Here is a 26,278-nt window from a genome sequence, read left to right as displayed (position 1 = left end):
CAACGCCGTTGCTGAAAAACCCCTAGAGAGAAACCACAGAGTCTTCCTAATGTCCTTTTGCTGTTTGTCTTCTGTGTTTCTGTGTTTTGGTTCATCCCAAGTTAAAAAATAACATCTACAAATGAACTTATTTACAAAACAGAAACAGGCTCACAGACATAGAAAACAAACTTATGGTTACCAGGGAGGAAAGGGGTTAGGAAGGGATAAATCGGGAGTTTGGGATTCGCAGATACAAACTACTATACATAAAATAGATAAACAACAAATTTCTACTGTACAGCACAGGGAACTACTTTCAGTATCTTGTAGTAACCTATAATGAAAAAGAATATGAAAGGAATATATGTATGTGTACGTATGAGTGAAACATTATGCTGTACACGAGAAATTGACACAACACTGTAAACTGACTATGCTTTAATTTAAAAAAAATAATCTCTACATTGTTCTAGGAAGTGGTAGCTTTTCTAGAATAAGTGACAGTGTGGGAATGGGGAGGGGAAGGAATGATGATTTTGCCTAAGGACTGAAAGCATTGGAACGTTCTTAATGAGTAGGGTGGAACAGATAAGGAGTTTGGATTCAGAATGAACTATGGGAAGGAATGCTAATTCCTTTATCATCTGAAGTTTTTCATGTCATTTTTTTGATAGTCAACTATAAATTTAAAAAAGAAAAAGCCCGGCATTCTCAATTGTTATGCTCCCCTGCCCTTAACCAAAGCCAGTGTCTTCAGATTACTTCATCCTTAAGGTCTTACTTTCTTCTTAACTTGATGACTTCTATATCATTTTCTCCGCATTTACATGTTGCAGATTGAGCACACTAACATGAGATGGAGGGCTTAAAAGCAAACACATATGGTGAATATCCAGCTGTGAACATTTTCTAAATCTATTTTATGAGTTTGCTTACCAGTCATAGTGTAACTGGTTTCTGGAGTCAGACCTGTGTTCAAATCCCTGACACATTCCTTCTTAGCTCTGTGGTCTTGGGAAAGTTACTGAAACCCTCCATGTCCAGTTTTCCTCATCTACAAAAGGAAATTAATCAGACCAAACTTGTGGGCTGTAAAATTAGCAACAAAGAGACTGCTAAAACCAAAACCATACTGAATTTCCCCTTCCCTTCAGAGTCTGTTCTCTCTTCCCCACTTCAGAGCCAAACTTGTTGAAAGAACTGTGTCTTCACATGCTTCTAACATTTCCTTCCCTTTTCCTCTCCCCTTCAACCTACTCTGGTCTGCTTTCTGCCCTGTACTTTGTTCTTTGCCCTCCAATATCACGTCCTCTTCCTGTGACTCAGCTTACTGCATGGTGGGACTGTCCGATCCAGTGATGCATTTATGATGCCTCTGGCTCTCACCATGGTTAGTCCATGTCCAAGTGCTGACTGTCTTGTACCTGAGCATCTCAGAATCCGGTCACTTGTCTCCATCTCCACGGCCACTATCCCCTCCCACCTGGACTACAGTCTGCTCATCACCTGCCATCTGTCCATTCACCATCCCCACCATGGCCAGTGTGTCTCTCCTTTGTGATGAGTTACATTCGTTTATTTGACTGTTTGGTGAATTCCTGTCTCCTTCACTAAAATGTCAGCTCCAGGGGTCAGATGTTGCATCTGACTCTGCTTAGTGCCTGGTGCCAGGTTTGTCATACAGTGGAGCTAAATAATTATTTGTAGAGTGAATAAGGCATCTGCCACATAGTACCTGTACTTCCATGGGTGCTTCCATTGCTGTCATTAATGTTGTCACCATCACTGTCATCATCATCACCATCATTGTCATCATTGTCACCACTGTCATCATCATCATCATTATCTCTGTCATCATTATCACCATCATCACCATCACTACCACCACCATCTTCTCCATCATTGGCATTGTCAGCAGCATCACCACCGCCACCATCATCTCCATCATATTCGTCGTCATCATCATCATCATCATTATCATCGTCATCATCGCCTGGTGATTTTCACAGAAATGCTCCTTCCTCTTCAGAATATAGCAGACTGAACATCATGATCTTTAAATCTGGTTGGTCTAGCGAAGTTCCCTGAACTTTTTGTGTTTGATATCAGCACGCTTCTAATATTTTTATTGCTCTAATACAGAGAAAAGGCTAGAAGGATTTCAGAGAATGGGTTCACATCCTGACTTTTTGCAGAGATTGCCTTCCCTATCTTATGTGCATTTTTACCTATTGCTGCATTAAAAAATTACCCCAAAACTTGAAGTCTTAAAAAAGCCCACATTGATTATATCACTGTTTCTGTGTGTCAGGGATCAGGCAGCGTGGCCAGGTCCTCTGGGTTGGGGTCTCTTACGGGCCTGCAGTCGAGGTGTCGTTCTCTCAAGACTCAACCTGGAGGAGCACCTGCTTCCAGGCTCACGCGTGTGGCTGTGGGCAGGCCTCTGGTTCTCCCCTCCGTGGACTGGAGACCTCACTTCCGTGCCATGTGGGGTGTTCTCCATGGCTGTTCACAGCCTGCTTCTCCAGTGCAGAGACTCTGGGAAGGAGACAGTGAGATACAGTGAACAAGAGGGAAGTCACAGAGATGTCGTGACCTAATCTCAGAAGTGACATCCCATTGCTTGTGTGGTATCCTGTTCACTAGACGCCAGTCACTGGATCCATCCCACACTCAAGAGGAGGGAATTACCAATGGTGTGAATGTCAAGAAGCGAGGATCCCTGGGGCCATTTTAGGCAGAGGCCACTGATCGCAACAGGGGACTTTGTCCTCAGTCAGAGCACAGCTTTCACTTGGTTCTTTCAAGCCCTGTCTGCTTTGGGAATTGTGGGTGCTCGTCCGTCAGGGCCTCGGTACCTTGCCACTCTTCTCTTTCAGGAAAGAAAACAAGGTGGGTGGGCAGATTCTGCTCAGAATAGCTCCCAGTGTAATGATGATTTTAGTATCAGTGCTCGTTGCGCATTGACCCTGAATCATGGAGAGGACCCCAATTACTCCTGTCAGCTTGTCTCAGCATCCGTTTCCTGATCACTGACTTTACAGCTTCCTAATGAATATATTTAAAATAGGACTCTGGAGAGTATGGATACAGAAGCTGTCTATTTGGACCTTGAGTTTCTTTCCCTCCCTGCCCCCCACCCCCACACTACACAGAACTTTTAGTGCTAATTTGGGGTCATTTTGAAACTTCATCTACTTTATGTCCATATCCAATATGTTCCAGCTCATTTTAATGTTAAGTGTTTTAGCAGCAATTAAGCCACCTCCTCATCGACTGAGTTATCTGTAATGGCCCCCACACTCTTACACGTCACATGCGATAGAGGAGGGAAGGGGTACCTGCATTTAGAGGCAGTGTGTGGAAGAACCTCGGGAAATAAACAGACATAGATGTCTTAATTTCCAGCAGAGCTGTCAGTGCCGGGGTTTGTAGGGGATGTTAGAAAGCACACCTGCAGGTCTGTGACGGATATCCCCACCTTGTGTCTCCTTTTGTGCAGATTGTTTCCCAGAGGAAGCTGTCCAAATCCCTGCTGAAGCACGGGAACACGGCCGGGAAGTCCTCCATGACGGTAAGCCTGCTGGCCAGATGGTGCTGGCTGGCCCAGCCCGGCGCCGGGGAGGCGATTCCACAGCTGCTCAGCTGTCCGAGTCACCCCATCTTATTTCCAGCTTTCTCCTTCCTGACCACACGATTTTGACCTTCCATCCCAGGAGAAGGATTGGAAAGTGAGGCTACTCACTTCAACTAAGCACTTCTGCAATGAAATATCATTTTTAGCAGGGGACAGAGATGGAGTTACTGAGCACAATAAGAATATGGAATTGTCTGGAATTTTCAAATAATTAAAGCTACATATCCCCGCTTCTTCTTCTTCTTCTTTTTTTTTTGAGAAAAAAAAATGTGCTCTAATAGCATTTAGTCTGAGGTTTGGTCTGTTGCCTCAGGATCAGAGAGCCCAGCATTTAACTCCTCTTTAATATGATAGTTTGGAGCTGTGCTGTTCTTTTTAGTAGCCATGTGATTATTTAAACTTACATAAAATTATTTAAATTAAATAAAAGCAACTAGCCATTTCTTACTCTTAACCAGTATCAAGTGCTCGGTAGTTCCTCGTGGCTAGCAGCTACTTTATTGGGAGTGCAGATTACAGAATAGCTCTGTCATTGCAGACTGTTCTATTGAGCAATACTGGAAGTGTTTCTAAATAAAATATTAAATTTTCAAGTAGAGCTCCAGTATTTGAAACTTTGGCATCTTGTATTAGAGCCCTTGAGAAAAATAAAGTAGTCTAATCGTTTAGCTGTGTGGACGAAAATGTTAATAATAGTAGCAGTGGGTAGAAAAAAGTACCAGGAGCATCTGAATTGCTTGCGAGGCAAACCTTCTGAGTTCTTTGAACATTCCTTTTTAACTTGAAAGTGACTGATTCATTAAAAAAAAAATTAAGCCATTTTTAAAGGAAAAATTCAGGAGTCTTTCATTTCCACTGCTGAAAGCTGTGACCATTCTTACAAGAACTTCCCTGGGTTTGTTGGCTTGAATGTTTTAAATGACACATCATGTCCAAGCTTCTCTTTGCCTACCGTGTTCAGTCATGAGCAGATGGTTCAAATGGTCTGTGGAGACCCCACTGCTGCTCTAAAAGTCATGAACCCACGGGCTTGCTCCCAGAGCCTACAATCCCAGATGAGCCTTGGGACAGTGAACCAGGTCTGCGATTTTCCTTGGTTCTTCCCCAGGAGGACAGAAGCTCATCTTGCCACCTTTTCTCTAAGATGTCTTGGAGATTTTCTTCCTCCACGCAGCCCAGAAAAATTTGATCTCCTTCTTAATTTTAAATATTTAAATCCTTCTTTTACTCCTGGGTCCTTGGATCAGAAAAATGGCTTCAATAATTTCTGGAAAACACTTCAAAACAGGTGCAAAGTTTTGAGACTTTGCAGATGGAGACTAAAACTTTCATCTTTCCAAAGGTGTCTTTGACCCCAAAACAAAGATCATGGCTCAAGAGGCATGTAAGAGGCATTGCAGGTGATCAGGAACAAATGAGAAAGGAATGAAAACTCTGAATGGGAGGATTCCTGGCTTATCAAGTAGTTCTTGAGTTTTCACTGTGTGTCTGGACCCATGCCTCCTACCCTCCACACTTATGGAGGGGTCTTTCCCTTTTTAGACAACCTTTAAGACAGCTTTAAGATCACACATGAAATAAAAATCTCCCGAGGCCACCAGTGTGTACTCAGAACAGATGAACTCAACTCATAATGGGAATGTTGAGCCCAGAGTGGATACGAGATTGAATTAGAGCCCAGTGTCTCTACATAACAGCTTTGATAAGAGTGTGCACGTGCTGCGGCCTCTGAGTCCATGGTGAAGGTGTGACGTTATTTAGAAGTGGCTTAACCTGTATGCAACGAGACTGGTGTCAGGATTTTTGTTGTTGTTACTGTTTGCCTCCTAATTTCTTTCTCCACCAATTTTTGCTCCAAGGCTGTGAGGGTCACTATTAAATATGGGGATGTGATCGTTTATGAAAGAGGCTCCTAGCTACTCACTAATCTCTTCACTAATACCGAAACCCTTGTCAGGAGTTCTCTGTTCTTGGGAGTTATGGGTTTAGATTTTTATTCTCTCTCGAGACCAGTCTCTGTCTCTCTCTCTCCCCTCCATCTCGGAAAGCACAGGGACAGACTTTTTTGAAACAGGAATTAGAGCATTTCTTTGCTGACCCTTGTAAACATCGGTCTGGAAACGACATAGCAGTTTGGTTCCCATTCCTTGTTGGTTCTTGATTCTCAAGAATGGAGAAAGGTTGCTGCCTGCTCCTTCTTTGTAACTTCCCAAAGGAAAAAATGTATGTAATTTTGTATGGATGTGCTGTTCACGCTGTGTGACCTTTAAAGGAAGAAGCTCTTCCTAACCGCTGCTCCAGGGCCCTTCCTCCATCCTATACCCCTCCCCTCAAGTTCTCATGCACAGCATAAATGAAATCCAGTCCCTTCTGTTGTGTGTTGCAGGGAGTTCCCTGTACACCCGGAAACACTGCCGTGTCACTGGGGTTGAGGGGATTCCGTGCCAGGTGTTAGTCTCTGATGATTTGGGAGTCAGACAGCAGCTGAGTTCGTTCATGAACCCCTGGGCCGCGGGTCCAGCCGCTCCTGCCCTGATGTGTGCGCTCTCCTTTAGGTGATCGCTGAAGAACTGTCCGGCAACGATGACTACGTGGAACTCGCATTCCACGCGCGGAAACTGGATGACAAGGTAAAGGGCTTGGCTCGGCCATATTGAAGGAGGAATAACGTTCAAACATGAAGTGGAACAAGGTTTCTCCTTGCAGGTGTTTTTCCCCTTTCAACTCACATTATTAAACAGATCAAAGATTTCAGGAAGGTCTGCGAAGTGAGACATCCCCCAAATTGAGAAGCAGTTCATGAGAAGGGGGAGGGTCTGTAATTAAAACGGGACAATTTTATTATGCTAAGTGTCCATTTGTTCCCAAATGCCCCAGGTCACAGGTGCACGGGTAAATATGACTATCCCCACTGCTAGGAACATTTCAAAGGAAAAGAGAAGACTTGAGAGGGAAGAAACGAAACATTTCTTAAGCACCTATATTTATGGGGACAGGGTTGAGAGCTTCGCATGCATGATCACAGTCATTCTTACAACACCTGTGGGAAAGGTGTTATTAACCCTGTTTTACAGGTAAGGAAACAGATTAAAAGGTGAAGTAACTTGTCTGAGGTCACTCTGTGTGTTAGTCCAAATAATCTAGGAATCGGACGGCACACCAGGATTAAGTGTGCGAGGGTTTTATTAGGAGAAATGCCTGTATTGGAGCATGGGGAGGAAGTCGGGGAGAGCTGACAGACCACAGTGCAAGTCCGACCATAAGTAAAGAGGGAGGGAGAGAGGTAGTGGGTCCTGGAATGCCAGGCCATCCAAAGAAGGTTCCACAAAGCCATCAGGTGCTGCTCTGAAATCCACCTCTGCCCTCATTCCGAGGCCAGGCCGCCTGGGAGCTGCTCCCAGCCAGTGATGGCATCTGTAGCGGGCGTCAGGGTGCCCATGGGAGACAGGACTCTTGTGCTAGTCCATTACCCTCCCTGCAGAGGGAGGCCTGAAAAGCAGGCTGTTGCGCCGCCTGGTGAGTCTTGTACGTACAGGAACATTTGTGCAGTCTCCACCCCCTTCCTCGCCAACCTCCTGTTTATTTCTGATGTCCCTCCAACTGTGTCCTTGAGTCCCAAAGCACATCACATCAGTAAATGCATTTGCAGAGGACTCTGTTTTCCTGGAGCCTAGCTAGGGAGGGGCGATCTGGGGACGCGGCAGAGCTTTTTCGGAGAGTCACTCATGGGCACCAGGCTGAGAAAGGTAAGGCGGCATCTCAAGGGGTTCCTCATCATCTTAAAGCACCAGCTGACCTCCTGGGCTGCGTGGTTCGCTTTCACCTACAGGAAGTTCTCTGCCGTTTATACACCCATCAGTTCACTCTTGTGTGTTCGCTTCTTTACTCATTCATCATTCATTTACAAACCTTTGCTGTGTGTTTGTCGCGAATCAGTCGGTGGGAAGAGGGCCTCCTCTGAACCTCTCTCACCCACCCCCTGGGTTCACCGTCTGAGTGAAACAAATGTGGACAACAAACGATATGACAGCACACGAGCCGTGAGCAGATATGAGAAGTGGTCTATAGTCGCAGCGTCCTGGAAGGGCAGTGCGTTCTGCCTCGGGACAGTAGGAAAGACTTTATTCCCAAGAAGGAATTATATTGGGGGTTTTTAGTGTCCTGTGGAGATTGTGTGACACTTTCATGAACCGCTGCCTTTTGACATTAGCACGAGCTGAGAGCTGTAGTGTGCCTTGATGTCACGGCCTTGTGATTATTACATTCTTTCTCCCCCATTATCCCCCCTGGTTTCAGAAAGACTCACCAAACTGCTTTGTGGTATCTCCCTGGTGCTGTTACAGACCCTCGGGTCCGTGGTAGCAGTGTTAAGCGTCTCACTTAAAGGCTTATGACGGCTTCTTCCCACTTAGTCATCTCTTAAGTATCTCTAACTTGTCCTCTAACTGACTTCTGTCACGTGCAGGGGGGCTGGGGCCTTATTGGTGGCCCAGGGCTCTCAGGTGTTTGAGCAGTTTCCCTCCATTCAGATGAGCACTTGCTCACAGAGCTGAGGGGCCCCAGGCACCTCTGACCCTGGGTCTTAATGGCCGTTCCTGCCCTTGGCTGTGCTGATTGTCCGGGGCCCTCAGTCATTCACTGCTGAGCCTCGGGCCCGGAGCTGTAGACCCCAGGACCTCCATCCCGTGGTAGTATCTCACCCAGACCCAGTAACCTGGAGTTGAGCAGGCCCTGTTCAGAACAAAGCAGAGGCTCTTTCTTCAGTTTGGACTGGGAGGTGAATGGTTTTGACAGAAGAAAAAATGGGGCGAGAGGATGGCCGTGCGTGTCCTAGGTCTCCGTCCAGTCCCTGGGACGCACCCCACCAAGGGAGGGCCCTTGGCTTCGCACAGGAAAGAATGCAAGAGCGAGCCATAGGTGAGTAAAAGTAGATTTATTTATTCAGAGAGACACACACTCCGTAGCAGAGTGCAGGCCGTCTCAGGCAGAAGGGAGCGCGGCCATGAGGTGCGGGGTTGTTAGTTTTCATGGGCTCGGTAACAAGTGGGGGGATTATTCCAGCTTCTTTGGGAAAGGGGCGGGGATTCCCAGGAATTGGGCCACTGCCCCCTTTTTGACCTTTTATGGTCAGCCTGGGAACTGCCGTGGTGCCTGTGGGTGTGTCATTCACCATGTCAGTATATCACAGTGAGTGTATAATGAAGCTCAAGGTCTACTAGAAGTCGAATCTCCCGCCATCTTGGGCCTTAAGGTCTGTTGGGAATTGAATTTTCCACCACCTTGGTGTTAATTGCTGTGTTACTTCTTGAATGGCTCTGCCCTGTCTCACCGTCTCCGTTTATGGAGGAAACTGAGACTCAGAAAAATTAAATATCTTGTCCCAGATCATCCAGATTGTATATGGTGGAGTCAGGATTTGAAAGCAGTCCTAAAAGCCAGTGTGCTACACGTTAGGTTTTTAGTTACTTGAGGACAAAGATCATATCTGATCGTTGATTCCCTGACTTATAGTACGTCCTCCTGACAACTCCATGCTTATCCTAAACAGAGTCTTAAAAGAATGTGAAATAAGTAGAAAAAGCATTTCAATATACTGCCAACAGAAAAAAAAGTAGGGTACTTAAGTGTATATAGAGTATGATTACAAATATATTTTTAAAGAAAGAAAAGAAAATTATGTCTAGATTCTAGAAAAAAAAATGTTTATCTAAATGTTATTGATAGCTGTAGACTTATGGGTGAGATTATGGGCTATTTTTTCCTCATTTCTATTTTTGTCATCTTTTTATTTTTTCTAAATTTTTGACTTTTAAATAGAAAATGATAACGGAGTTTAAAATTATCAATAAAAGGAAAAAGGAAAGTAACTGAGATAGAATTCCTCCAGTGTACCGAGCAATTCTTAAGTGCAATTCACACACCCAGTCCCCCGAGGGACCGACAGTCTATTTCCAGAGTCAAAGCCTGACAGGGACCCCAGGGGCATGTAGAACCAGCTAACAACGTGCCCACACTAGGGGAGGGAGGGAGCAGAGGGCTTGGGTTCTTTAAGATGAGCATTGGAACAGAAAAAGGCTCGAGGCAGGATGTCTTGAGTGAATGCCTGGCGTGATGGTGATGAATGGCTAGGAGTGTGTCTGGGGGAAAAGCCAGGCCATTTTGATGGAGAAACAAGGTTTGCAAGTGGACTTGCTGATCCAAGCAGCCACTGTGGGTTCTTGGCAGGATGACGTGTGTGGCCATCAGGCACCTCAGAAGTAGAGCAGAAGGGTGTTCTCCAGGCTCTGTGGGGTTGGTTCTGGCTGGGAGGGAGGTCAGCCAAGCGGAAGACGGACACCCCACCCCCATCTCTTATCTTCCTGAAGCATCCGACATAGTCTTTCGGGCTGATCTTTTTCACTCCAGAGCCAAACATATTACTTTCCTGCTCAGAATCCTTCAGTGGCTCCCCACTGCCTTAGGAGGTGAGAGCAGACACTTCGGATACACACTTAGGTCCCTTCATATCATGGACCTGGCTTTACCAGTGTTCCCTCAAACTCCCCTATACACCCTTGGGCTCCAGGGTCATTAAGCTACATGCTGTGCCCTTTCTGTTTCCTCTTTCACACCTTCACTCAGGCTGTTGTCTCCCTAGAAATGCCCTCCTCACAGCTATATTTTCTAGTCTTAAATCCATCGCTGCCCCGCTTCTCTGTATCATTCACCATTCATTCATTCATTCATTGATTCTAGCCCTAGGTTATGTTTATCTGTGTACCTAGCCCCAAAGGGGATGGCACTTTGGAGGGCTGGGACAAGGTTTTATCCGTCCTTGTACCTTATAGCATCAAGCGCAGAGGCTCTGTGATCAGGGTATCCCCTGCAAATATTTTGTTGAGTTAAAAGACTAGGATGGCTGTAGGCTTTATTCTACTTGGCTGCAGCCTAGATTTCTGGGGAGATCACCTGGTGAAATACACAGTGAGAGTGTGATGACTGAGGCTGTTGCTCAGAGAGCCTCCTGTTCCGCACCAGGCATTCGTGTCGTTCATTCATTTATTTGTGTATTCACTCACACGTCCAGTAAACAGTGTGTACCACTGAAAGCTGGACACCGTGCAAGATGCCGAGGGAAGCCTAATAGAAAATAGCTACTAGGAAATAGAGAAACTGAGCAGTGGTTTTGAGAGTCTCATGGAACTGGGGAAGTGAAGTTCAGGGCTACTGAGCGAGCCGGGGTCTTTGGAGATGCTCTGGAGAAGGGAAGGCGCCTGATAGCTGGCATGCCAGTCCCACATGGCATTGGCTAATTAGCAAACAGCACAGAGAGAAACGGGACAAAAACTATAGAGCGGGGAGATCATGAAGTAAACAGAGCCTTTCAGAGTCTGACAAACAGAAATTAGCCTTGAGGGCTGGTCCAGGGGGAAGAGCCCTCCTGAATGCTCAGCTTTTGAGTTCAAACCCTTTAGGGACTACACCCTAGGCATCAAGGACTCGAAAGTAGACTGGGCCTTGAAAGACTCCTGAAGAAACTAACCTCTAAATAACTCAGCCCTGCTTAGATTCAGGTGGCTGCCCCCTGCCTTCTGGAACTCACTGCCTTCTGGAAGCTGGAGACTCACCTCGAGCCTGTGTAATTTTTTTCACACAGCATCTAGCATTCAATCAAAAATTAACAAGCAGAACAGGAGTCAGAACCAGAAACAGATGATAAGAACAGACCCGCAGTGATCCAGGTATTGCCGTCAGCAGACGCAGGCTTCACAGTGACTGTAGATAATGTTTCCAAGATGGCGGACACAGTGCTCCTCAGGGAAATGGCACTTGAACTGACCTTTGAAGACTACTTGCAACCCACCGAGTACTTTCCTCTGACGGGCCCAGGGCTCCGATGTGGCTCACTCTCCCGAGGCTGGGTCCCTGGGGTGAGGAATAAAGTGGGGGCGGGGGGCAGATTCTGGGGCTCTTCTCTAGTCACACGTGTTTGCATGGAGGGGAAGGAAACTGCTCATTTCTGCTTCTCTGTTTTAGGATTTCTTCAGTAAGTCAGACCCATTCCTGGAAATTTTTCGTATGAATGATGATGCAACTCAGCAGCTTGTGCACCGGACTGAGGTGAGAAGGGCCCCCTTGTCTCCTTACAGTGACATTTTGACCTGTTTGGAGAAACCCCTTACTTTTTTGAGGGGGAATGCAATTAGATTCATTTATTTTTTCTATAATGGAGGTGCTGGGGATTGAACCCAGGACCTCATGTACACTAAGCATGCACTCTACCCCCGAGCTACACCCTCCCCCTTACATGTGTTAATGTCTGGAACTATCCCCCCAGACCGGTGTCTTCACGCTCCTCAGGAGGACCCTTTATTCTCAGTGTAGATGGCACATGAGAAGACCCTCTCTTGCCCACCTTTTCCATTATTGACCTTTAATACAGAAAACCAGCAATTAATTGATAATAAAAACATGAATGCTAGCCAACGTCTAACATGCAGGTAGTAAGCATTGTGCTGAGTGATTTTAAAGCCATTATTTTATTTCCTTCTCACAACAATCCCTGGACATGCCTATCATTACCCCATTTTACAGTTGAAGAAACTGCACTTTGGGAAGGTCAGGTCACTTTACCAATTCTCCCAGTAAGCCAGGGATCGAATTGAGTTTGACCCTGAACTTCACTGTGATTCAGGCAGCCAGCCTGCCTTCCCAGGGAATCCACGCTCTGGATTGATGTCAGGTCCACCAGCTGGACAGCTGCCCTGAATCGTCAGCCACTTGTTCTGGCTGCATCTCCCTCTCACCCTCCCTCCTTTCCTCCATGTGGCTCTGAACCCCACCCTCCACTGCCCACTGCCACACACCCACTTAACAGCCAACCCCCATCTCTAGTTTCACTTTTATTTTCTTTACAAGGCAGTTCAAGAGAGATTGTGTGGGGGTGTGAAGTGCATTGATAAAGAGAAGTAGGGTAATTTTGATGAGTGGCTTGGAGCTGAGAGAAGATTGTTGTGTTTACCAGTGGTGGGTAAGGGAAGAAGGAACTCCCATCATGACCTTCCCAGGGTAAGAGTTGGGTACCAGAGTCCCAAGCCCTGTGCTGGAAATCCAGTTCCGTTTTCTGGAAGTAACAGGGTTGCAGGTAGTATTTGGGAACTTTTTAGATCATACTTAAGGGAGATGAGAATCGAACAGTCTTAGATGGGCTAGTCTGTGGATGTCATCTGGTACATAGTTAGCATTTTTAAAGTGTGTTTAGTAAAAGAGTGAACCCATGAATGGAGCTGAGTGTAGCTTGTGTGTCTACTCCCTGTAATAGTACCAGGTGATGCTCTGGACCATGATCCCTGGGGAACAGTTTCAGGTGCAACCGGGACGGTTTCCCCAAGTGGCTCCCATCACCACCACCAAGTAGAACTTGTTCCCACACAAAGATGCCTTTGGTGGAGTGATCTTCCTCCCGAAGAAGTAAATAGTGGTGCTCATTCCTGCTTCTGCTCCATTCGGTGACTGGGGCCTGGAGTGTGCAGGGGGACCGGAGACGGCTGACGTCTCTCACAGAATGCTTCTCGCCTCTGCTCCCAACACCATCCCTCTTCTCCTTATCGACACTGGTACACTCTCCTTTTCCCGAGAATCTCCAGAACGTACCCCTACCCCTTTGCCGAGGGGCTGCCAGAGTCTCACAAGACATGTGACTGTAAAATTTTCCGACGACTCCAACAACATAACACTGATTTTCCCCCCTTTCTTACTCAGCAGATACAAAATAAATACTAGACAATACTGTTCTCTCTGGGGAAGCATGCGTGTACATACACACACACATAGACACACTCATACACACATGCACATTCATACGCACACATATTTTAATTTCCAAGGAAATTTCTAGTTGAAATTTTTATTTGCTGTTGAGTTTTCACAAAACTGTTGCAGTGAGGCAGGATTTTTATCTAAAGGTGAGAAATTTAAATTAACCAAAACAATTTAATCTCACTTGTTTCTCACTATCGCTTTGATCATTCAGGGACTCAGAGCAGAAGATGAAGTCACCCGGGAACAGTATTTTTCTACTTTATTGCATCAAAGGAAATTTAATAATGAGCCTACAGTCTAATCAGTAATTCATAGTTATATCAAGGAATCCAGGAGAAGAGGGAGTTACTTATAAAGTAATGTTATTAGGATAGAGAATTAATTTCTTTTTACAATGCTAAGACTTCTGCTAACTGAAAACTTCCTAAGAAGAAAAATCAATATGACAGAATTCCACTCAACTTCATTTGTACGTTCCCCAGAGCACTGGTGCTCAAATTTCCTGCCTCAGAATCACCTAGAGGCCCACCTAGAGAGTTTCTGTCCGTATGTCTGGATGGAACCTAGAAATTTGCATTTTTAACGAGTTCCGGATGTTGCAGCCCCTGCTGGTCTGGGAACCCGCCTTTGGAAACCCCTGCCCTAGAGGACACGGTACAGTCCTCGGCCCAGAGCAGATACTCAGTCTTTCTAAACAAATCAAATTATTTCCGTCATAGCGATGGAGGCATAGGATTGACTCGTGAGGACTCAGGGGCAGGATTTAGCCAAGTTCATGACTGGTAAACCGCTTTTAAAAGGGCTTCACTATATCCCAGTCTTTGTTTGTGGTGCTGAAGGTCTGGAGACCTGCCCTGCGTGCCTTCCCAGCGTAGCGCGTGTGAGTGTGCTCCTGGGGTTTTTATTCTAGAAACTTTCCCTCTGACTTGCAGTCTGATCTAGCCAAGGTCACAGGTTACCAAGGACCACTCAGTGCTTTAGCAGTAGAATTGTCCTGCCTCTGCCCCCACCTCCCACGCCCACCGTGCTGACCTCAACAGGAGGGAATTTGTGCCGCAGGGACCTTTCATCAGAGCCCAGAGGCGGCCCATCTCCTGAATCCCAACCCCTTTTGACATAGAAGGGGTCGCGCCCAGCATCCACCACTGGACAATATTACTGTTACTGTTCATGAAATGACAGCCTGGCCAGTGACCATTATGGTTCTGCCCATAATGACCGACCCAGTGGGCACCCTGGGGAGATTTACTGCTTCAGGTGTTCACGAAAGCACCTGTTTCAGACATAAGCACCACAAAGCTTCTCAGGTTTTTATGTTGAAAGGTGAAAATGTCAAGCTTTTCCTCCCTCACCACTACTCCACTCTTTTTTGTTGTCGTTCTCAGGTTGTGATGAATAACTTAAGCCCGGCCTGGAAGTCATTCAAAGTATCAGTAAACTCTCTATGCAGTGGAGACCCTGACCGCCGGCTGAAGGTCAGAAATCTGTCTGTGTCCGAGAAATGCAGTTTTATGTGTTTAACCCTCCTCTTTCTCCACAAGTGAAGGTTGGCAAACCGAACATTTCCTGCAGCAGGGGCTGTCCCTTCTTCCAGGGACATTGATGCTCCTGAGGTCACACCAGGTAAATCCTCCTTGCTCTCCATTCAGAGGAGAATCCCATGGCTTCTCAAGGAGGAACTGTAGCAGGAAGTTCAGGGTAAAATTGGGAATTATTAAAAACACAAATATTGTTGTATCATTATCTACTGTTGCTTGACAGACTACTCCAGAATTTAACGCTTAACATAATAGCCATTTTTTTAGCTTATGATTCTGCACGCTGGCAAGTTGAGTTCATCTGGGACGTTCCCCTGTCGGTCTTGGTTGGACTCCCTCGTGCATCTGTGGTCAGCTGTACCTGAGCGGGATGTCTGTACTTCTGGGATTTGGCTGACTGTCACCGGGGATGATCGGGGTGGCTGGGCCCTGAGTCTCTTGTTGCTCGGCCAGCGAGCTTGGACTTACACTCACGGCAACCTTGGGGTGCACGATCTCTGGTCTCAGACCCATCCAATGGTACTTCCTCTGTGTTCTGTTGACCAAAGCACGTCACATCGCCATCGCAGGTTCAGGGACGAGGAAACAGGAAGTAGACCCCACCTCCTGGGGGCCTGTTTTCAGTCCACCACGTACACTTCTTGAGTGTGATGGGAATGTCGAAGTTGGAGGAAAAGATGCATTATGAGAGGCAGGAGGACCAAAGGAAGACAGTGGGCTGATTGCCTGGCTCAGACTCCAAGGGGCCCTCCCTGCGGGCCATGGACTGGCCCTCTCTCCACCTCAGACGTCCAGAAGCTCTGTGGTGTCAGTGTCCCAGGGCTGACTGCACCAACGCAGGTGGGCTAAGGAATTCAGTAGAGGCTAGAGCCAGAAACCAGAAGGCCGACTGGTTCATGTCCAGTGAGAAACACAACTGTCGGCAGACTTGACATTCCTAGGGGCCTCCCCAGGCGTTCTCTCCATGTGGGCAAACCGTAGGGAAGACAGGTGTCAGGAGGCCGTGGGGACACCCTGGCAGCAAAGCCCAGGAGGCCGAGGAACGGGCTGGATAGTGACCTCAGACCTTAGGGCCTGGGCATCTGCGCCACGAAGGGGAACAGGTGCACATGGCAGACGGGACCCCGGAAAGCGTCGGGCGGGCGCCACCAGTGCTCATCTTCATGACTCCGTCTCCTCACTCCTTTGCCCGACAGACCTCCTTCTAACAGGTATCTCCATCTGCCCATGTCGTCCATTGGTTAGTCCCAGACTCCTCATGTGACTTGCACAGTACAGTTCTGTTTAGAGTCTGTACTCTCAGGAGACATGCGCCCTTCCATGTTGTGGGGAGCAGCGCAGGGATGTTCCCCTGCACCTCCCCTTCCCCTGGAGCTGTCTCTCAAGCCAAAACCAGGACCCGGGGCTGTTTGGACTCACATGCAGAGGAGGGGCTGAGACCTACAGCTCCAGGCATGGGGGCAGTGACTATCCACCCTGTTCCCAGGAAGGTAAATGTACCCTTCTGGGCAGAAATTAAATCATGTCTCCATTAGGCACAGATCAGCTTGGTCATGGGGAGTTAATACTTGGATAGAAGGAGAGAGCTGTAACTGAATAAATAAGTATGTGGGAGAGGAGTGCCCTGTGGCCTTTTGGGTTCTCTGCTGTCTGTAGAGGACAAGTGGGAGTAAAGGAGAGAGAGAAGGGGGGAGGGAGGGAAGAAGGAAGGAGAGAGAGGAGGGAAGGAGGAAGGAAGAAAGGAAGGAAGGGGAGAGGGAGGGAGGGAGGAGGATGGAAGGGAGGGAAACGAAAGAGACAGAGACAGAGAGAAGGGAGAGACAGGCTTTCTCAGCGGTTGCGCTGTTGCCATTTGGGTTGTGCTGGGGCGTGTCCTGTGCTCTGTAGGATGTGTCGCGGTGCCCCAGGCTACTGAATGCTACTCGTACGTCAGCCCCATCAGTCTGACAGCCAGAAGTGTGTTCCCACATTGCTACATGTTCCCTGGAGGGTAAAATCATTAAGACCAACATGTCACAGTCACTAGAAGGCTTGTTAAAACGCGGATCGCTGGGCCTTACCCTCAGAGTTGCTGATGCAGTAGGTCCCGGGCAGGCCTGAGAACTGGTGTTCTAGCACATTCGAAGAGATGCTGGTGCTCTGGTCCCACCCACACAGAGAACCCCGGTGTAGACGTTTACTCCTTCATCACACCCTCCGGGGCTCAGCGCCCCCATGCCTGGCCTCCCCTCCACCACCATTTCCCAGCCCAGCACTGGCGCCCTCCTGCACTCTGTCTGGCCTTCAGGGCTGAGCACACCTCTCTGCCTGGGACACCTTCCTCGTTCTGCCTTTCTGGGGTCAAGCTGCTTTTCTTTGGGTCTCTGACTTCTCCCCCACTTCCGAAAGCCTTCCCTGTTCTCTGTAGCATCTTCAGGGCACCCTCTCTCCCTACACACACCTCACTGAGATCCTCCTCTACGTGTTTGAAACATTTCTGTTTACACATCTCTTTCTTATTCTTTGCTCCTCCTGGCGCAAAGCATGCTTTGTTCCCTGTATGTCCAGGCCCCCAGCACAGTGCTTGGCACAGACTGGATGCCCAGTGACTGTCTGGAGTGAATGGACAGAGCAGGACAGAGGGACAGAGACTCAGGTGTGCTGGAGCTCACACCCCATCACTCACCTGCGCACCACAGCCCAGCGCAGCTTTCCTGCTAGCCGGGTGGACCACTCCCGGTACCGCCCTTCACTTGTACTGATTGTCTTGCCACAAAGGCCACTGGGAAATTCTTGGCCTGCTGTTCCTGTTTGGTTTTCTCTGAAATGAAACGGTGCCATATTGGCAGGCAGCATCTCCCCACTGCCAAAAAAAATTAGGAAGTCAAGTTTTACATTAAAAAAATTTTAAAGCCCTCTGTCCGTTTAGATTCTCAGTCTTAGCAAATCTTGAACAATGAGATCTTTGTCCCAAATGAGACTTGATCTCATTGGTTCTCATTTATTCAGGGTCCATGTGAACACCAAGTTCACGTAACCAGTTTTATTCTTTAACTTTTATATTTTTTATTGAGGTATAGTTGATTTACAATGTGTTAGTTTCAGGTGTACAGCATATTGATTCAGCTATATATATATTCTTTCTTTTGGTTTTATTCTTTTTTCATATTCTTCCTTTGTGGGTAAAATAAGAACAACATTTAAATAAGTCTTTTTTCAGAAGTTGTTGTTTTAACTTATTTATTATGGAAATTTTAAACATCCATAAAAGTAGAAAGACTTTATGATAACCCTCCCCCATCCCCACACCCCTCACACAGCTTTAGCCATTATTAACTTGGGGCCAATTTTATTTTATTTTACTTTTAAATCAGTTAAGAATAATTTTTTTAATGAAGTGTAGTCAGTTTACCATTGACGTTGTGTCAATTTCTGGTGTACAGCATCCTGTTTCAGTCATGCACGTACATACATAATTTATTTTGTCTACACTCCCTGCACCCCTTTCTCGCCACCCCCCCCCCCACCACTGGATCCTTCAGAAGCAAATCCCAGACAGGGCTCACTCATCCATCAGGCAAAGCAAGCATAGTATGAGGACCTGAGATACTTTAAGAGCCTACGAGATGTTTTCCTTTCTTTTAAAGTCAGAAGAAAAAATGAACTTGTAAGACTGAAAGAAATATTTTTATTTATTTCTCACATCAGAAAACGATAACATTTTTAGGAGGGGCCCCAGGAGGCAAAAGTGCCTGGAGCCGAAGAAAGTCCCTGTGGGACCCTCCCCGAAACATCATTTCATCCCAGAGTTTGTCAGCCTGGTCTCTGAAGGACAAGGAACCTTTCTGTAACAGAACTACAAGCCGGTCATCACACCTGAGAATACTGGCTCCGCATCCTTAACGCCATCAAGCCTCCTGCCACTATTCACGCATGACTGATTGTCTAATTCATTGAAAGTTTTGTTGTGTTGTTTTTTCAAATTGATATCTAAACAAGGTCCAAGCATTGCTTTTGACTGAAATGTCTCAAAGGTCTCTTTTAGCCTGTTAGTTCTCTTTCCCTGCTTTTTTTTCCCCTTGCAGTTTACTTATTGAAGAAACCAGGTGTCAGGGGAGGGTATAGCTCAGGGGTAGAGCATGTGCTTAGCATGTACGAGGTCCTGGGATCAATCCCCCATACCTCCATTAAAAAAGAAAGAAAGAATTTCTTCCACTCTGTTCCCTGTAAACAGCCAGTTGGTTTTGATCAAATTCAGGGGCTATTTCATAGCAAGAATGTTTCACACATGATGATGCTTTTATGGTGTTAACAGTCATTGAGGAACATGGGCAAGATTCATTATTTCATTAGAATTTCCAAAATGGTAATTTTCGAATTCTATCATTCCTTCTTTATTATTTAGAGTTCTTCTGTAAAGAAAAACTCTCTTCAACAACTGCTTGGTTCCCTGAGGTGTGATTTGTACAAGAAAGGCAGGAAAATGCTTTCTTCTTTGTTAAAAAGCAGTTTTCAGAATAACAAGTCACTTCTCTCTAGCATCCTCCATAGGTGACTAACGAGGTCGCTCAGTATTATTAGGAATTCATGGATCTTTCTAATATACTCAGGTGTTTCAGTCTGTTTCAATTATGATTATTCCTTTGAAATCTTTAATTGTCCCAAATTTAACCAGTTAAAACCCCTTCAGGTCGGCTCTTGAGTTCTTTTGACATAAGCTTAACAGTTTCCTTACTTTCTGGCATGAATTTTTAAAATCCATGAGTTTTGAAATGTTGAAGTTCGTTTTCCTGTAAGACATCTCTCTCTAAGGATGATAAGTCATCCTTTAAAGTCTAGGAAGGCTCGCTCTCAGGAGTGAAAGCTCTGCCCTTTGGAACTGTCAGCTTCTTTTGCTTCATTTGGCTTTCAGGTTTTACAATTTCTTTTTTTCACATTTAATTTTGTTTTATAGTTGTCTAAAATGTTTACTAGATTCCAAAGTCAAAATGACAAAACAAAGTATGTGCAGAAAAGTCTGGCTCCATTCCTGTTTCTTCCACTTTTACCCTCTCCCCTCATAGATACTTACTTTGTTGAGTGTTTTAATACCTGATGGAACCAGCCCCTCTCACTTCTGTATTGTGTGTCGTTTTAAGGGTTTTCCTGGATATTTTGCTTGTTTGTTCTTTCCATTCAACTGTATAAGCAGCTTGTACCGGAAGAGGGGAAGAAAGCAATGGTACTTTATTGCGATTGCAAAGGAGATCTCTGTCAATTCTGAGTCTTCCCACCCAGAACACGGCCTGTCTTTCAGCTCACTCATGTCTTCCTTTGTGTTTTGCAGGAGTGCGTAATGTTTCCTCTTAGAGGTTTGGAATGTTTATTTTTAAGTTTATGCCTAGTGTCTTTGTTTCTTTCTTTCACTTCCATTGTATCCTCTAACTGCCTGTTGTTCATATACATAAAAGCTGTTGAGAAAAAAAAATCTGTTGGTTTGTTTTCTTAAATTACTATTTTATTGTTTTATTTTTGTTTATAGTAATTTTCTGTTAATTTTTGCAATTTTTAAAATATATATCATTTGGAAATAGAGATAGGTTTTCCCGTCGTTACTTAACAATGGCTCTAGTTTTCCTGTCTTTAATTGTGTGGACCAGTACCCTCCCGCCCCAGCACAGTGTGAAACATTATCAGTTACGATGTGTCAGTTTCTGGCGTACATCACAATGTCTCAGTTATGCATATACATACATATATTCATTTTCATATTCTTTTTCATTAAAGGTTATTGCAAGATACTGAACATAGTTCCCTGTGCTATAAAGAAGAAATATGTTTTTTCTCTACTTATATATATAGTGGTTAACATTTGCAGATCTCAAACTCCCAAATTTATCCCTTCCCACCCCTTTCCCTGGTAACCATAAGATTGTTTACTATGTCTGTGAGACTGTTTCTGTTTTGTAGATGAGTTCATCGTGTCCTCTTTTTTATTTCTTTTTTTTTTTCTTAAATTCCACATATGAGTGATATCATATGGTATTTTTCTTTCTCTTTCTGGCTTATTTTACTTACAATGATGATCTCCAGGTCCATCCATGTTGCTGCAGATGGCATTATTTTAATGGCTGAGTACTATTCCACTATATAAATATACCACAACTTCTTTATCCAGTCATCTGTCAGTGGACATTGAGGTTGTTTCCATGTCTTGGCTGTTGTGAATAGTGCTGCTATGAATACATTGGGGTGCATGTATCTTTTCGAATTAGAATTTTGTCTGGATATATGCCCAGGAGTGGATTGCTGGATCATATGGTAAGTCTATTTTTAGTTTTTTGAGGAATCTCTATACTATTTTCCATAATGGCTGCATCGAGCTATGTTCCCACCAGCAGTGTAGGAGAGTTCCCTTTTCTACACCCTCTTCAGCATTTATTGTTTGTGGACTTTTTAATGATGGCCATTCTGAGATTAATATTTTTGAAGTCATTGGAAAGTGTCAGAGGCTTAGAGGTTTCTCAGCCCCACATCTATGGAGCCTTAAATGCTTGTGTTAGGACTCAGAGAGGATTTTTTCTCGGGAGCTCATGAGATAGCCCTACACTACTTATTGAAGAGATTTAGGGTTATGTTTAATATTAGCTATTTAATGAAATATATATATTTAATGTTTAATATTAGCTATTTAATGAAATTATCCATGATTTCTGTGGCATAGTAGAGTCCTTATCAAAATCATAATTTCATTTCCTTCTAACTGAACTGTGAGGTATGTTGCTTTGTCTCCAGCTTACAGATGAAGAAATTGAGGCTCAAAACCCCGTGCAGTCAGTTGTCAAACTTTGTGCTTTTTATTGTGTTCTGCTGCCTTTATTTTGTTGTATTTCCGAGAAAATAAATCATACCTATAAATCATATCCCTTTACTCTTACCCATTCGGAAGGTTCATTTATCATCATTCAAACATTTAACAGAAAGACTTATCTATATGTAACATATTTCATAAAGTCAGAGAAATTATCAACTGTTTACCGTACCACTAAACGCAAAAAATGCTTCCAGTGAAACAATAACCTAGTGCTTTCTTAATGACTTGTGGTTGTTAAGAAAATGTTTTTTTAAAAAAATTTTTATTTAAGTATAGTCAGTCTGCAGTGTTGTCAATTTCTAGAGTACAGCATGGTGATTCAGTTACAAATATACATACATATGTATATGTGTGTGTATATATATATATACATATATATATATATATGTATGTATGTGTGTATATATATATATATATTCCTTTTCGTATTCTTTTTCATTATAGGTTACTATAAGATATTGAATATAGTTCCCTGGGCTGTACAGTAAGACCTTATTGCTTATCTATTTTATATATAGTAGTTAGTATCTGTAAATCCCGAACTCTCAGTTTATCCCTTCCCACCCCCTTTCCCTGCTGGTAACCACAAGTTTGTTTTCTATGTCTGTGAGTCTCTTTCTGTTTTGTAAATAAATTCATTTGTACTATTTTTTAGATTCCACATAGAAGTGATATCTTAATGTTTGTCTCTGTCTTACTTCACTTAGTATGACGATCTCCAGGTCCATCCATGTTGCTGCAATGGCATTATTCCATTATTTTTTATGGCTGAGCAGAATTCCATTATATAAGTACACCACAACTTCTTTATCCAGTCATCTGTCGATGGACATTTAGGTTGCTTCCATGTCTTGGCTATTGTATACAGTACTGCTGTGAACATTGGGATGCATGTGTCTTTTCAAATTAGAGTTCCCCACAGATATATGCCCAGGAGTGGGATTGAGGGATCATAGGGTAAGTCTATTTTTAGTTTTTTAAGGAACCTCCATAGGAAAATAAATATGTGCCTCTTTGATTCTCTGAAATATGAGATTCATCATTTCCTTTGATTTGATGCACATATTATTACTACCTAGGACATGTTTGTTAGGCGGCAGTGTTAAGAATCTATTCAGAATAGATTCTTCCAGTTGGGGGTCTTAGAGAGGCGGAGAGGAAGAAGGACCACCAGCAAGTGTTATTAAGACCGCGTGTGCCTAGTTCTGTGGGAAGTGCGGTGCCAGAACAATCCAGACACTGTGTGAGCTCCGTGAGGCCGCTTCCTGTCTCCTTCTCTGCTAGTCAGACCACACAGGTAACTCTGAGACTTTTCCTGAGCAGACCTCCTCTGAGTGTGACTGACAGAAGCCAGCTGCCTTGAGAGGGATCCAGGGGGGTGAGGACCAGTGGTTTCTGTAGCAGCCTGCCTCCCACCCCTGCACCAGGACTCATTCTGGAGAGAGGCCCCGGTTATGAACTGGGGTTGCAATGGGGTGGGGACAGTGGGTCAGAACCAGGGAGAAGGAAGCAACAGGTCCCTAAAGTCAGAGTGGAAGCGATGAGACTCAGGAGGCCATGAGGGCAAGAGGAGGCTCAGAGACAGAAGCCCCCCCCCTTCTAAAAGCAGCCAAGCCTGAGTAACTTAAAACAGGTCCCTCCGGCACCCCAAAGCTGGATTCCTGGCCTGTCAGAAAAGCACTCCATTGAACCAGAATCCCGGTGGCCCTGGAATCGTCATTCGGACGGTTTTCCTAAGCCAACTGGTGCAAGACCGTCTGCAAGCGTGCGTGGAGAAACGCCGTCTTCCTGCCGAGGCTCCGAACCTAGCTGACTTCCTGGCACCTCTTAGGTAGTTCAGTATGTTTCTGCCGTCTCACTGCAGAGCTGCGTGTGAATGTGCCTACATTCTGCTCTTCCTTCTACCTGAACTCCTTGCACTTGTCTGTGGCTTCTACCCAGCCATTCCTGTCCGTCCTTCTCAGTGTGACCAGACCATCTTGAATTGAAACTGTATTTTCTCCACAAATTTGCTGTCTTTGTTTTTGGACTCTCTGAGCCAGATTAACACACCACTGCCAAATGGATTTGACTCCTGGAGTGTGTTCTTGGAGTTTGCCTGGGAACTTCCCCTTTTATCCCCAACCCCACGTGACTCCTAACTGCTGGGCCTCTAAGTGCCCCTTATTTTGCCTCTGATCCTTTGGACTTAGTTGTCATACTTGTTTTCTTTCTGTTTCACCCTGATTTCCTCTAACAAACCTTCTGGCTGTTGGTGCCTAGAGAAGAAGAAACCCCACCCCAGTTCCAACCTCCAGATCTCAGTCCTTGGCAGTGTTCCTAATTCAGCCCCTGAGTCTCCCAAACTCACAGAAGGGGCTTCAGTCATTAGAAAGCCCATGGGTTACACCAGCATTTGCTGACTCTTGGACAAAACCCAGGGAGTTGGAACTGATGGGTTCATCACTCTGTCCGGCGTTGTTGGAAACACCTGTAGTGAAGAACTTGACATTCTCCGGCAGCTGGAAGCAAGTTCACGTCCCTCTCTACCTATCTTATAATTGGAAGGGGAAAATTTGGGGTGATAGATGGTCCTGAGATCTGTTAGAATGTAAGTGCTTTCTTTTTTTTCCTGGGCAGAGGTCATTAGGTTTATTTATTTTTTTAACACTTTTATTGTGGCATGGTTCCTGTACAGTAAACTATACATATTTCAGATGTACAATTTGATGAATTTTGATAGATGTGTACACCCATGAAACCACCACCACAATCAAGACAGCTAACATTTCCATCATTCCCCAAGAGATGCAAATTTCAAATTCCCAATTTATCCCTTCCCACCCCATTTAACCCCAGCCATAAGTTTGTTCTCTATGTCTGTGAGTCTGTTTCTGTTTTGTAGATAAGTTCGTTTGTGTCCTTTTTTAAGATTCCACGTGTAAGCGATATCATGTGGCATTTTTCTTTCTCTTTCTGACTTGCTTCACTTAGAATGATGATCTCCAGGTCCATCCATGTTGCAGTAAATGATATTATTTCATTCTGAGTAGTATTCCATTGTATAAATAGACCACAACTTCTTTATCCAGTCATCTGTCGATGGGCATTTAGGTTGCTTCCATGTCTTGGCTATTGTAAATAGTGCTGCTGTGAACACTGGGGTGTATGTGTATTTTTAAATTATATTTTTCTCTGGATATATGCCCAGAAGTGGGATTGCTGGATCATACGGTAAATGGAGGTACTTGAGTTGAACCCAGGACCTCATGCATGCTAAGCATGTGCTCTGTCACTGAGCTGCTGTACCCTTCCCTCCGTAAGTGCTTTCTTGGTGGCCTCCTGGATTCAAGGGCTGCTGGTTTTGTCTGTCGATATTTCATCAGCCTAGACGTCCTGCAGTTACCAGAGGACTCAGACTCACCAGAGTGTCTCTATACTGGACGAACCCAGACACAGGCATTCTGTCCCAGCCTGGTGGCTGCCTCTGCTGAGACCTGTGGTGAGTCCTGCAGTGTGGAACAGCAGCAGCTTAACTAGTGTTAAATTGTGCAGGAATCCAGGAGGCTATTCAATAGAGAAAAACTACATCTGCTCTTAACTTTTGTAATATTTCCCTTCTCATGAACATGATCCCTTTTTCTATAGATGAGGAATTCAAAGCTCTTTGCTTAAGGAAATTGCTTAGGATAATACAGCTAAGAGTGCAGCCTTTGTTTAAACCTAGCTCTCTCATGTCTGTAGTTCTTGTTCTCAACTATTAAAAGACAGCTCACATTTACTGAGCATTGACCGGATGCTATGCTGCACACGGCATAAATTATCTCATTGAGCCCTGGAATTATCCTTGGTTCAACAGTGCTACAGTGACAAAGAGCCCCTGGGCAACAGAACAGTGCGTTTTTCACTTACGTTGGAGCTAAAACGTTCTCATCCATGTCTGCCTCTCCTCCGTGCTGTGATTCAGAGCCCAGGTTGCTTCTGTCTTGTGGCCCCTCCATCCCTTAGGGGCTCACTGTCATTTACATCCAGCAGGAAGAAGAGTGAAAAATGTGGGGAGGGCTCTCTCTGGAAGCTTTAGCTGAAAACAGCACTTGCAATGATGGCTGTATTCTAGAGACTAGAACTCAGTCACATGCCCAATGCTGAACTGCAGGAGAGGCTGAGAGATGTGGTCAAGCTGCATTTTCAGTGAGTTTTGGTGACCAGAGAGCTGGCTCTTTCACAAGGAGACACCCTTAGTAGCCCCATTTTGCAGATGAGAAAACTGAGGCTCAGAAAGGGGAAATCATGTGACTCAATCGACAGACCTTGCAAGTGACATAGGCAGGAATCCAGTCTGTCTGACTCTGTCCAATAAAACTCCCCGTGATGGTAGGAATGTTCTTTATCTGTGATGTTCGAGAGAGTAACCATTGCCTGTGTGGCTGGAGCAGTCCTACCCCTACCCCCCTGTCTTTCTCTTCAAGAAGATTTCCTGCTTTCACTTGTACCCTGCTGGGAACCCAT

At 45.1% G+C, this 26,278-nt stretch overlaps 1 protein-coding gene across 1 annotated transcript in view; it reads left to right on the top strand.

Annotated features, from left to right (window-relative positions):
* The window catches only part of CPNE4 (copine 4), a 379,779-nt gene that overhangs the window by 268,843 nt on the left and 84,658 nt on the right, over positions 1-26,278 (top strand). The window contains 4 exon segments of the mRNA XM_032489534.1: positions 3,485-3,556; positions 6,175-6,249; positions 11,636-11,719; positions 14,806-14,895. Of these exon segments, the coding sequence (XP_032345425.1) occupies positions 3,485-3,556; positions 6,175-6,249; positions 11,636-11,719; positions 14,806-14,895 (321 nt within the window).

The sequence above is a fragment of the Camelus ferus genome, chromosome 1, assembly GCF_009834535.1.
Source record: "Camelus ferus isolate YT-003-E chromosome 1, BCGSAC_Cfer_1.0, whole genome shotgun sequence".
Classification (NCBI taxonomy): domain Eukaryota; kingdom Metazoa; phylum Chordata; class Mammalia; order Artiodactyla; family Camelidae; genus Camelus; species Camelus ferus.
This window is presented reverse-complemented; position numbering and strand designations above follow the sequence as displayed.